At 44.4% G+C, this 13,617-nt stretch overlaps 1 protein-coding gene across 2 annotated transcripts; it reads left to right on the top strand.

Moving 5' to 3' along the window:
* Positions 1-200: 200 nt before the first annotated feature.
* LOC146189784 (lysophosphatidylserine lipase ABHD12-like) lies at positions 201-13,110 on the top strand. 2 transcript variants are annotated; one of them, XR_014707686.1, is made up of 5 exons: positions 201-326; positions 8,852-9,121; positions 9,843-10,047; positions 10,806-12,447; positions 12,529-13,110. XR_014707686.1 is itself a non-coding variant. In XM_084604546.1 (4 exons), the coding sequence occupies exons 2-4, from the start codon at positions 8,853-8,855 to the stop codon at positions 11,457-11,459; spliced, it is 1,128 nt and encodes a 375-aa protein (XP_084460672.1). In that variant the 5' UTR covers positions 201-326; position 8,852; the 3' UTR covers positions 11,460-13,110. The 2 variants fall into 2 exon arrangements, 1 of the variants encoding a protein (XP_084460672.1); XM_084604546.1 differs by having other exon boundaries at positions 10,806-13,110.
* The last annotated feature ends 507 nt before the right edge of the window (positions 13,111-13,617 follow it).

The raw sequence follows: 13,617 nt of genomic DNA, 5'->3' as shown, positions 1-13,617 counted from the left end.
GGATTTTGATTTGCTTGATTTATGACTGGTTACAAGCCAATAGCCAAAATGAAAACAAAAATGTATTAATAAACTTGAAGTTTATTCACTTTTTATTGTAGGAATTTAATAATTTTTAACCCTGGTTTGCATGAATTTAGGGCATCTTATTTTTGGTTTTTAAAAATTAAAACTTTTGTGATCATCATCATCAGATCTCTGTCAGAAAGAGTTGTCTGCTGGCGGAGGTGGTGTCAGTGGTAACGAGCTGCGCGCTTCCTCACTTGCCGAGCGTGCCCGATTGACCTCTGTATACGCACATAGCAGGACAGCAACGCTTCAGGAAGGTGAGCAGTTGACAGTGACCTTTCGACCTCCTATTTCCTACGAGCGACGGGGAAGCGTCGTGTGGAACTGCAGCTGAAGTTAAACTGCGGCACCCAACTAATGGTACCGATCCTGGTACCAAGCTCCGCTGTGCGGCACCGAAACAGCAATTCATTCCGTGCCCCCTGCAATTTCACACGTCTTGCAGCTATTGCTGAGAACGCGCGCACTTTGGAGACCTCGGCCCGCACGAAGCACTTCCTCCTAAGATGCGGAACGATCATTGTTCTCTGAGTCCGATTACGTCATGCGTTGGGTCCGTGGGAGCAGTGGTAAATGCATACCGTCACATGATGAGGAGCTGGCGCCTAGCATTCGCCATGTAACGTGAAATGAAAGGACACCCATTCTGCTGCGCTTCTAGCTTTAGCGTTTTCGTTTTCGGAAACAATGGGCACATGCATTTTCTGGCGGCGCGCGTGCTGCGACGACTTTAGTTTGCGCGCGTCTCCTATGTATCCTCTACTGTACAGTACTCGTATTAAGGCATGTACTAAGTCCTTTGTTTGACCGGGTAAACGAGCTTAATTGGAGGGAAGTAACATATATACTTATGATATAAAGCTCTTAACGGATAAGGCATTGTGCATACCGGAGTGAGTGAGTAAGTTTTGCGGAAAGGTGTATTGTTCCGACAAATGGATTCACAAGTTGCGGGCTGTCGACTTAGATCAGCTAGAGGAAAAAAGAGATTAGAATCATACGACCGTGAACATCACGTCTGGCATATTGGCGTAGTGCCAATCGCAACATATCGCGTGCATGTTATCGGTGCAAATTTTTGAGGAATTCGCTCTACGGATCAAGTACTATCTACACATAGTTTTTTCCAGGAATTTCAAAGTTGGACTCAACTGTAGTCCTTTTCTTTTTGTGCTGGATGCATGTACATGTCATTGAACTGATTTTTTTTTTTTTTTCATATCCTGTACTGCCAGCAGCTGGATATTGAAGTATCAAGGAAGTAGTATGAATTACTGCATTTTTCAGAATAGCAAACAAACTGCAGCTGTGTGTAGTGGAATGCCCATCTGGCCAGCTCTATTCAAACCATACGAAGGACACATGCCACATCAGTGCGCTTGGCACTTAGCACATTGTATGTGGCTTTGTAGCATACCGTATGTTTGTTTTGTGATAATTTCATTCCTTTGCTGAGGCCACACTTATCAAAAAAGAGTGCCAGCCTCGGAACAGTAAGGAAAGCAAAAATGCTTGAGACAGAAATGCTTATCTCCTGTCGCGGAATATCTAGTCTAGATATCCTTTTCGCTGCGCTTTACTTTTGGAGTGGCCTTTTTCTCTTTGAAAGGATTTGAAAATTCCCATGCATAGCAAATTTATGGTGCTGCCGTTTTGTCATAAGCGTCATATAGAGTGGAAAGGCATGATGAGAGGCCCTCTGTAGTGTTACCCAGCAAGTCTTTCCAGCAATATGTACAAAAACATTTCGATACTCACCATGCACTTTCAATCCATGACAAACACTATGCAACTCAGCATTTTCACCGCAAAAAAAAAAAAAAAAAAAATTAATCATCGTGCAAGTACTTCCACTTAGTATGCAGAATGACATTAGATCTGTGTGATTGATGTGGGGTAGCCACTTATTACAGTGTCATTAAGATGGGAGGTCAATTGAAGAGACATCTGGGCAAGTTGGTACGGTGACCTGATGAATAACATGATGAATGAAGGAGGTCAATTCCTGTGTTCTGGGTCTTGCTACTATAATTTATTTAAGCTGTGCACGACAAAAGGCTGAAAGATGTTGGTGGTTTGTGATCACTGTTCATGCGCTGCCAGCTCATGCAAGGTCATGATATGCTAGCCGAGATCGAGAAGAGGGAGTTAATATGTAGTGTGAAGAACAGATAATCAGTGGTCGACCCAATAGTGCAGCGGGAGCAGTTACAAAGAGTGGGAAACAATAGCTGAGCATGGCAGAAAGTCAAGCGAGCAGAGGAGATAAGGAATGCTTGCAGTAGCATAGAACAGGAAACTATTGCGAAAGGGTTTTTATACGTGTACTCAACTGTGCCTACTATGATAATGGCCTAGCAGTGAATTGAAGCGACCGGTGCAGTCAAATTGGCCAGAGAAATCTAGCATTTTCACATTGCATGAACAGGGCTGAGGCTGTGCTGAAGGTCGATGGACTGCTGAACTAGAAGGTCCACCTATTGTGGCTCTAAAGTAGTCTTTTGAAGCCAATTAAATATCTTCTTTTTTCATCCATCTACATTCACAAGTTTGCAATGGCAGGCTCCATTGTCGCAAAAATGATTTTTAAGTTGAAATCAAGTTTTATCCAGTGCAAATAAAATTTGCTGGCTTGTGTGAAATTCAGGAAAAGCAGGTTTTACTCAAAAACTAAGTGTGTGATTTGAGATTTGGCCTGTTGTAAATGCCGCGAGAAGAAGATTTCTATCTCTCGCTTCTTGAATACATCGGATGAACTTCATTCTCCTTCTTGTTGACCTTTAGAGACTTGGCGCATCATTACTGCTTTAATTTTTTTTTTATGTTGGCAATGCACGTGTCAAGAAATTCAATTTGTTTATTTTGAAATATCAATTCCACTGTTTCGAACCACCTATTCTTTTCAATGCATGATTGTCCAGATCTTGTTGAGTATATGCTATGAGTTTATACACATACTCATTGTGTTTTGAGGTATCCTTTAAAATTGTACTTGCTCGTTTATTTATTTCTGTTCTTTTTATACGGTTACCTTAAAGGGATAGTCTACTACCTGAAGGGAATATATAAATATTGGCATATTCTGGTAGATCTCGCCACTTTGTGGCAATATCGAAGGACGAACTCGTGGTTTAACCAGGAATATATATTTTAAATTAATCAAGAGGGTCACATTTTAGTGGTATTGGTGCCATACTGTCCTTTCCTTGCTGCTAGCATGGTATCTGTTTGGATCGTCTGAAATGAATAACTGCGTTTTGTGGCTACGCCAGAGTGTCACACGAACAGGTATTTGTGTTTATATCATCTTAAGGCAGCCTAGTTTTTACTCCTTTAATAAATTACAGCTACTTTTATTCTTTCATTTGCTTGGTTCGCTCTTAAAATGCATTCAAAACAGAAAATCACACAACCAAAGATGCTGCCGGGTTTATTTAGTTTATTCCTTTCATTCTATCTAAAGCTATCTTAGTATTCTGAATTGTAGTTTTAACAAAATCTCTGCATCGTAGTAACACGATCTGCATGCAACTGAAGCGGCACACAGTCGTGTTCATAGAGCTGCATAGAGTTAACTACATGTTGTGTCCACGACAGCTGTTTTTGCAGATACGGTCTACCACTGAGGAACCAAAACTGCCATATAGAAAAATAAAGTTAAATTGTTCTATCATGTTTTTCAGCTCCACAGCAGGGTATTTGTTAATTTTGGGATGGAGCTTTCCAGTGAAGCAAGAAAAAAAAAATTGTTGAAAATTTCTGTAGACTTCCTTTAATCTTGCTTTCGTATTTCATTTCAATGGTCATTGGGATTCTTTTGTTTTATACTGCCCTAGTTTGTAAACTGTATACATGCAGTTTATTTCTTGATCATTTTAGTAATAATACTAATACTTTATCCATGTTTATTTCCTTTAACTTAAATACGTGGGAAGAAACATCAGTGATAGGGGCTTTGTCAAGCGACTTTTAACTTGTGCGTGTATTGCTTGAAAGTGAGTGGAGAAAGAAAGCAGCAAACTGTTAACGTGCAATAGTTATGTGCTCACACGCAGTGAAATCTGCCTGATGGGTTGCGAAATCGACCTGCTTCTGATCAGGAATAGGCTCTTGAAGGACAGTGCAATCACTTATTCTTTTCTTAGCTGCAGATGCACATAGAACCTTGAAAGCAATTTCGCAGAGCAGTTGCGTCCGAGATTTGCTCGTGGAGGAGATGCACAACACTGGCATCGTACAGTACAGGTTAAAGATCCCCAAGTGGACCAAATTAACCTGGAGCCCTCCACTATAACATTGATCCTCACAGCCTTAGTCACTTAAGGACGTTGAACCCTGCACACAGTATTGTGCTAAAACCTTGATAAAATGGCATAAAATCCATGTGCATGACTATGTTGGAGGATGTGTCTCCACTTTTTAAAGGATCTCTGCTCACTGGGTCAACCCCCCCACCGTCTATGGCTAAAAGGATCTGTGCTTCATTATAATTCAATGCACTGACCTCCCTTCCCACCTTCTGTGGGAAGGCAGTGCAACTTGGAACAAAAAACAGACTAGTGGCAATCCAAACCACCAAGTGTCAGTGCTGCTGGATAACAGACGACAAACAGTGGCAGAGTAAGATTGCACAGTTCGTGTTTTCATAGCAGAAGCAAGAGACGAGCACAGGACATCACTGCAGGTTTCACAATTGGGAAATTTTAGAAATTCGTAAATTATTGACTTGCTATTGAGAGTGAGTGCGCAGTAGCCGTACTTATTAAGCGGACATTTTATAGCCACTTTCAAGCACTTCCTTGGGCATTTCAAGTTTTCTCATCTCTCTTTTTCTGTAATGCTCATTAGATTCAGAGTTCCATATGCTTCAGATGAGCACTGGTACAAAATGGGTACTACTGTTGCTTCCCACATACACACAATATATGGTATTTGCGAGCTAACACATGCAGTAAGACATCAGAGGAAACGAAAATTAGCTTTCCTTCCTGCCTGTGTACATTACAGCACATCTGCGCATATTGGTGAAGGTTAAAAGTCGCAGCATTTTATGTGTCATTATACTGGCATGTGTTCCACCATTTAATTTCTTTTCTGCACGATGTGAATAATTTTTCTCATACATGGACGGACAATAGGTCCTGATAGATTTTATAGCTTTCAGAATCGCTTATCATGCCTCCAGCATGCCAATTAGTATAGCATTATTGAAGACTTGTGATACATTTTCCCAAGTGGTTATTAATTATGCAGCTACATATAGAGCACGCCGCCACAACCCAGCAGATGTCTTGCTCTTTATTCCATAAAAACAATCATCATCCTAATTTTTGAATATAGTCATTTAGACCCCCTCCCCTATTCTTCCATCGCAACACGGAATTTAAAGAAGTGTGATCTTTCTGTCGAGAGTTGATGTAAGCATAAAATGAATTGGAGGGAAGATGTACCGCGGCCAAGAGCGTCTCATATGCTGCTTCGGCACGCATCCCCCCTGACGGCGCGTTCGCCTTTTGCCTTCTTGTTGACTGCACGTTTGAAGTGTCCATCAAGAAAGGAGAGACATATATATGTCTATCTTTTTTTTTTTTTTTTGCGCCTTTGTGCCACCAAACCGGCGCGGAGTAACAGCAGACAATTTGTTCCGCCGCGGTGGTGCGACGGTTAAGATGGCAGACTACTGTACCGGAGTACCCGGGTTCAATCTCGACCGCCGGCAGCTGCGTTTCGATGGAGCTGAAACTGAGAAGCGTGCGTGTGCTGTGCAATGTCAGCACATGTTAAAGATCCCCGGGTAGTTGAAATTACTTTGTAGCCCTCTGCTGCGGCCTCTTTCTCTCTTTCCACTTTAATTCCCAACTTGCTCCCTTCCTTTACGGCACGGTTCAGGTGTCTACAGAACAGTTGTGACAGATACTGCGCCTTTCCTTTCTTGTGAACCAATTATTAGTGATGGAAGACGACGCGTATGCATTGCTTCAGCGCAACATGTGTAGGCAGGGGTCACCGGGAAGGGAGATAGTTTTGAGCGTTCCTGGTTTTGCGCTGCGAAAGAAAGATTGACGCGCATACACCCACTGCTTCGGCCGCAGCGCAAAGTGTGTAGGGCATCAGGGGATGACCCACAAGGCTTCTTTAAGGTTTGCCGTCGACTTCTTGTTTCGGTTCACCGCTGTCCCACTGTGCTCTCTTGGGCGGTGCGCACCAACCCCGGGCGCTGAAGGTGTGTCAAAGCAAAATTTGGTCTACTTGCGAAGCAAAAACTGCTTGATAATGGCGATTTATTGTCCGCCGTTGCATCAAATGCTTTATTTTATGCACGTGGTTCCAGGAGTGTTCAAACTGCTGCGTACTGATGTTGGCATGTGGCATTGTGTTGTGCAGTTTCACTGTACAGATGACTAGGAACTTGAGACAAGCATGGAGATTCGGCTTGCCGAAATGACTGAAATATCACGATGGGAGCACGCATTGTCGCCGGGACGGCAAGATATGCCTTCGAAAAACAAAGCAGAAGAAATCAGCGATGCGACAATCATTTTGGCCGATATGCACCTTCGCGCTTGCGCTAGCGGTAGAACTCCAAAACCAAAACTACATAGTTAGACTGGCTCTCGGCCGATCTAGGGGCGGTACCTACCCATTGTCAACACCAGGAGTTGTGCATATTTAAGAGGGGTGCAGGAAGCAGGGTAATATGCTGTTCTGGCTTGAGGACGAATATTTAGGACGATCACTTTTCGATCAGGCCATACTTCACGTTTTAATTGCTACTTAAGGAGCCTATTTACTTTGATGGTAATCCGAATTTCGAATAGTGGATTTGAATAAAAAAAAAAAAAAACCTAGTTTAACCCAGTTGGGGTGGTGCAATGGTTACGGCCCTCGACTACTGCTCCCAAGGATGCGGGATCAAATCCCGTCCTCGGCGGCTACTTTTCCCTGGAGGCGAAAAGCAAGGCGCTCGTGTGCTGTGCAGTGTCAGTGCACGTTAAAGAACCTCCGGGGGGGTCGAAATTTCTGGAGCCCTCCACTACGGCGTTTCTCATAGCCTGAGTCGCTTTGGGACGTTAAACTCAACAAATCAATCAACCAAAACCTAGTTTATTCATGGTAACTTTTGGAAAGAAATAGAATGGCACACATTTGTTTTCATTTGTGTATGCGTCGTTGTCCCTTTCATGAGGTTTGTTCGAACGCTACTCAAAAATATACTGGCAGATGCCCACTGAAAGAAAACCTCTAGCTGTTAACTGATTGCAAATACACTGCAGTTGATCTAGGACCCCCTTTGAGCTTTTTTGCCTCATATGATACGAGATGCAACGTGTACAACAAATGGTAGACTTCACTGGTTGTGAGGCATTTGCATCCTCCTTCTTGAGTGTTTTTGACCCTAGGTCAGTGCCTTGTTCTGTTTCCTTTATTTCTGTTCCTCCGCTCTTTGGTACTATTATCAACATTTTCAAATTCATGAAGGAAGGAAGGTTTCCATGGGCAAAGGTGAATCCTCTGATGTAGAGTGCCTAGAATATACTGGGTGGTGTGCCAAGCACCGGCAGCTTGCCACATGAAGGGGATGGCATATCCAGTGACGACCAAAAGTCCCTATATAGAAGTTTGCGTCGCCAGCATATGGTCCTTAGCACAGCGGCTGTTACTGCATGAACAGGGGCTTACTTTCATTGGTAGTTACCGTTTATCTAATGTATGTCATGCATTGATGCGTGCATATTATTACTGATTTCTTGTCCGTACTTCGCATAGCAAAAATGCTCAACTTAAAGTGCCCTTGTGCAAAATGTTCATGCGATGCCAGCAGACCCTGCATGACGTGCAGAATTGCAAAACATTAGGTGAAAAGGGAGAAGGTTGCCATCAAAGGTGGCGGTCTGTGGGGTGCACTTGAAGGCAGCTGCGCTAAATGCACAGTCAAGCTAGTCACTCTGAATGTCATCATGAACGGGGTTGCCTGCTTTAAACTGCACTTGAAATGTTATGTAGTGCCATTGCCTCCCAGAGCAACGAGAGGGAAAACAAGGAACTTATAGAAAAGAAGCAAGAGGTGCAGTCTTTGTCAAAAGTGTATAAAGCCCAAGGGGTCTGTTTCTGAGCCACTTCGTGCGGCTTGCATTTCCAGTGTACCGAATCTCTTGATGGTAAGATTTTTTGTCCTACCTTCTCTATTCGGAAGGACCGCCACTAATGCTAGATCAGCGCCACTACTCTGCTTAGAAGCAGACCCTCTGGGCTCTACACTTTTGACAAAGGCTGTGCCTGCAATAGGGCAGAAGGAAAATGACAAGGAAGAGACTTGCGATTTGGCTGAGAGAGCTGTTGACTATGGTACATCAAAATTCAGGCAGACACTTTTCCTAAGAATGCAAGAACTGTAGAACTCTAATGAATCCTCCCCATGAGCCACCACATTTCTTGTGGAATTGTTGCATGCTCTTAGTACAAGCACAGTGAAACTGGTAAAGTAGTTCTAGTGCATTTTCCATGCACCCGGTGGGCTTTTTTTTTTTTCCCCTGAGTTCTTGCAGATGTCAAAAAGCGCCTGCTCTTTCGAGCCGTCGTGCTTTCTTAAAGTTTCTCACAGAAGCACACATTAGTCCAGCGAGGTATGTAGTGATGTCCAGAGAGAACTTACTGGGATGGTTTAGAACAGAATTCTTCTTCCCCAAGTTAGTGCAGTTTGTCATGCACCCCTCTTTCACGGGAAATGCTGTTGTCAACTTCTGCAATAGTTATGTACATGAAGGAAAATATTCTTGTGTAGGATGCTGCGCTGGCGCGGTTCCACGACAATGGCTGAGGCCAAGGTGCCTCAGGACAAGAAGCCGGAAGCTTGCCTGCCCCAGAAACAGAAGCAGGTTGGCCTGTTTCCCGCTCTGCTGTTGCTGCTGTTGTCACTGGTTGTTGGGGTGCTGGTCGTGGCACCGGCTGTGTTCTATGCGTCACCCTGGGTCCGGCGCCAGGCAGTCTTCCTCACCTTCGTCAACATCCCGCCGTTCCCGCGTCTGAACGACCCACGATCGTACGACTTAAGGTCTGGCTCTTGGCCTGTCTGGTCCATCATTACTCTAGCCTTTCTTGTCAGTGCATTAAGGGAAGTCTTCCAGTATGTACCATAGACTGGAGGATTGCCAATGGGAGTCTTTTCTTGCACATTGCATGTGCTGGTCGGTACAAAAAAAAGGAAGAGAGAGTGCAGGTACTTCTTACATTAATTCTTCTGTTACACCTGCTTCTCGTGCTAAAGGCCTTTTAGCATGCATTACAAACTAAACTAGACCACCAGCAAGCTGCTGTTGGTTTTCAGTTGTTTTGTGGGAAATGGGTTCTGTACTTTAACCAGAGTTTAGGACTTCACTGTGGAAAACTTTGAAACCAACTCAACTGGGTACCAGTATTTTCAGCTATATTTATTTCGCACTGCAATAACAATGTTCAGTGAAAAGCTGACGTGCAGTAACTAACTTAACAGGAACACCTTTATGAGTTCAGCATACCAGTGATTTCGTTTGAGTCAATAAACCAATCTATAATGATCTGTGCTTGGCACAGTTGTTGGTACAATTTGTCATGGCAAAGCGACTCTGCTGCAAAGTTAGAATATTTATAGCTGCTGCAGAGTTAAAATCATCATAAATGCTGCGAAAGCATTTTGACGGCTTGTCCACAGCCCAAACATTTCAGAATCAGTTGCATAATATTCTATGTTACCTGTGGCCGTGACTGCTGCAATATGGAGCTGTGCACACTCGCAGGTGTGCGCACAATCTGTACATTGACTCTGAGGAGGCGGGGCTACGCCTTGGAGCCTGGCACATTCCGCCAGCTTCCTCAGTGGACCAGCTTGGCTGCCAGAAGCTGGACCAAGATTGGTTCACACACGACAAGCGACCCGCAGTGCTCTACCTTCATGGAAATGGTGGCTCTCGTGCTGGTGGGCACCGCGTCAGCCTCTACAAAGTAAGGGACTGTAAAGAGTTGGTCTTCTTGCTGTCATCGTTGTGACAGTGGCTGCTGTGATATCATGCTCAAGTAAAGAAAGGATGCATGCGTGAACAGAAGGTCCGTTTGAGTTGGCTGCAGCTGCTTCACCAGTTCCGCACAGTTCTGCGGAGGTGCCACAAATATGGAAAGCTCGTTCAGGGAGTTGAAGTCAGTTTGACACTGGCTGCTTCCAAAAGGAATGGTTGAGTGCAGACCTGGTTGTCTCCTGACCTTGGCATCACCATAGAATTGAGGCTAGATTTGTACAACCCACATCCTGATGATCTTGAACCACGTGAAATATTTTCAGACAAGTTCCAGTGAAGTGTTGCCACAAGCCAGACAAGGGAAAAAAAAGTTACTCATATTACACATGTATTATTCATCAATATCTCCAGCAGTACTGCCAGTGGGCTGTTGAGGTGCCAGCAGGATAGGCTACTCCAGCCAGGTGAATACTGGCATGAGCACGAGACACGTGCCAGCCAATGCAAGCCTCGTGCGAGTGTACTGCAGTGCAACCAAGCTAACCATCCTAGCCACTGCATGCGGCTACTGCCTACAACACGGGCCTCGACTTTAACATTCTTATTTACAATCCTCACACCACAGACAGCAACACGCCTCATCGTTTCAAACTAGAATGCCCATTATTTGCTTTGAACTACGATCACACCTTCTAACCAGTCATGGGTGCTGTCATCTTGCTATTTTTTTTTTTTTTTTTTTTTCAGGTGTTGACTGGCTCCTTGGACGTGCATGTTCTGGCACCAGACTACCGGGGATATGGGGACTCGGGGTCCGGTTCCACGGGTCCTTCGGCAGAGGCACTTACTCGGGACGCCCTCACAGCACTGCGTTGGCTACAAGCACGTGCACCAGGCCGTCCAGTTATCGTGTGGGGCCACTCACTAGGCACCGGCGTGGCTGTGCGGCTGCTCGGTGAGCTGCAGCGCCATGGAGAACCACTGCCGGAAGGCCTGGTGCTCGAGGCGCCATTCGATGCACTGCATCACGTCGCTGCCTCGCATCCCCTCTCACTGTTCCACCGCTGGCTGCCTTACTTCCATCCGACCTTCGTTGCGAGCCTCAAGGATGACCCTGCTGTCGAGTTTGACAGCGCGACCCGTGCTCGCTTTATCTCACCAAAGCTGCCAGTGTTGGTGCTGCATGCGCGTGATGACGGAACGGTGCCGTTTGTGTTGGGTGAAACGTTGCACCAGGCCTTGCGTGAGGCTCGCAAGAGTGACCCCGGTGCCGCCCCGCTACGCTTGCAGGCATTCGATGCCCATTTGGGCTATGGACACAAGCACGTGTATCGTGACCCACAGCTGGCCTCGTTGGTGGCCGAGTTCTTTGCCCTGAATCGCACTGACGCACGGAACTAGCAATGCCGCACCAAACCATGCTGCCAGTCTTGGGCCGTCTGACAGTGTCGATGCTACGGAGACCCAAGTTGTGCCTCCTGGGACCAGTGTGCTTTTATCTCTTGGTGACTCGTGGGAGCAACTTGTTCAGTATTCAAACCTGGAGTCTCACAGTGACGAGCACACCAGCGTCGCATTTGTGCTCATATAAGCGTTATGTTTGCACTGAGGCAACACGTTTGTGGAAAGGTGGGTAGCCAAAGCAGGCTCACTCCCACCAGGTCATTATTTTTCTACTTTCTCCAGTGCGGAACACAACAGTGTCCTCAATGAGTTGCTTAGTGGTGTAGTAATGTGTCCTTAATTGAGCTGTTCTGAAGCGCACGAGTCTCGGAAGGAAAAGAAATGTTTTCCGATACCAACTGGAATGTACTGTGCCCTTTTTATTCATTCATCATTCTCAGGGCTTGAAGCTAACTTATTTGCCGCTTGGTAGGAAATGAGAGGTGTTGCTAACTTCAGTGCACCTAAATTTGTACGTATGATGCACCATAGAGGTCGTGCCTTCATAGTCTGCTTTTCTTGGCTGAGTGTTGTTCTTTGGGCTTATTCTTCTCCATTTGTCTTTCATTGTTAAGTCTGTAGGCTTCAAAATGATGAGCATGCACAAGTGCAGGCTGGTTTGGTTTGACATGGTTGTATTCCACTGTACCGGAGAGACTCTATAGGCCATACCTTTGGCAGCGGTACTAATGCATATCTTATTGTGTACATCTGATGTACAGAAGCAGTGCTGGTACACTAGTCCTAATCAGAATGTACAACAGTTATATTGTTCTGTATACTCACGCCACTACTAACATGTAAAGTAGCAGTGCTAACGCATGCTGTTACATATATCTGCAGCTTTTATGGTGACCCTATTTTGAAAAGTCTATTTTTCAAAAGGCGGGACTGAGATTGAAGCGTTAGTAGCACTACTATCAAATTCTTTTTAACTTTTCTCCATGTGGTATGTACAATGTACTTGTGGCCTTTTTTTACGGGCACTTTCTTATAGACCAGCTGCAACATGTAATACATGTTGCAGCTGGTCTGTAAGAAAGTGCCTGATGTTTGTGCGCTTTTCTGATGAAAATGTGTTAGGAGCAGCATATACGTGGCGGCGGGACACTCTATTCAGCAATGAAGCTTTTGATCACTTGCACTCTTAGCTGTATATATACATTGCATTGGTTTTGAAGGACTTCATCACTATAATATGCACAGCTAAGAGCACTGAGAGAAAGTTGTGTTGCATGAAAAGTACCAGAACTTTTTTGGGAGCAAGTTCTGTTTTTACAAACACTTCATGATGCTTATTTTCCTTTTTTTGTGAGTGAAACTTGGCTCACATCTTTACAAAGGCCTGGTGATATGCTATAGAGTGCTAACAGCTATAGAGTGCTAACAGCAAGGATGTGAACTGTCAACATGGTGATAGACTGAACTCATGTGGTGGTAGCTTGATATTAATATCAAATGATTAAAGTGCCTTAGGGGTGTGTGCCAAGCATAATGCCTGCTTATTTTGTGAGTGAGGTGGATGTTTATAGTTCTTATACATGTAAAGGGCATATTTTTTCATTGTGATGGCATAAATAAATATGATGGCTTTACAGTGCAATTACAATCCTTCTAAGTGGAGTTTTATTCACGATTTATTATTAGCAAAATTACAGGTTCTTGTATCGCAGGCTTTGCCTGCATGCATTGTGACCTCAGCCTAGTCACAATGGAAAGCATGCTGCAGATAAAGTAGTGATTCATTATAATTGAACATTGAGTAGAAAGGTTTCCCGATTCGATGTCTACAGGCACAAGGAAGGGGAAAATATTCAGTTTTCTCCCATCCTTTTTGCTGTTTTACAACTTTCGTTTGTTTTTGCCCACTTGAACCTTTTTTGCAGTGCCCTTTTGCTCCTTGCTGTTTACAATTCTTAACTTTTTTTTGAGATCACAATATTCCAAGTTCGAGGAATTTTCGAGCGCGTCTGAAACAGTGGTACAAAGGCAGTGCACATATGCTGCTTAATATAGAGTGCTGGAAACACATTTCCATGCTTTTGTACCAGTTCCATCAGTGCAAAAGCATCATGCAGTTGTCTATATTACCCAGAGATGAATACTACTGAGAGTT

Source organism: Amblyomma maculatum, chromosome 5, assembly GCF_055883805.1.
Source record: "Amblyomma maculatum isolate TAMU_Amacu chromosome 5, ASM5588380v1, whole genome shotgun sequence".
NCBI lineage: Eukaryota > Metazoa > Arthropoda > Arachnida > Ixodida > Ixodidae > Amblyomma > Amblyomma maculatum.
The sequence above is the reverse complement of the archived record's forward strand: the minus strand, read 5'-3'. Positions and strand labels throughout refer to the sequence as shown.

Coding starts and splice junctions, on each gene's coding strand:
- LOC146189784 (XM_084604546.1), top strand. CDS start 8,853: ATGCTGCGCTGGCGCGGTTCCACGACAATGGCTGAGGCCAAGGTGCCT. Junction 9,122..9,842: donor CCACGATCGTACGACTTAAG/GTCTGGCTCTTG, acceptor GCACACTCGCAG/GTGTGCGCACAATCTGTACA. Junction 10,048..10,805: donor ACCGCGTCAGCCTCTACAAA/GTAAGGGACTGT, acceptor TTTTTTTTTCAG/GTGTTGACTGGCTCCTTGGA.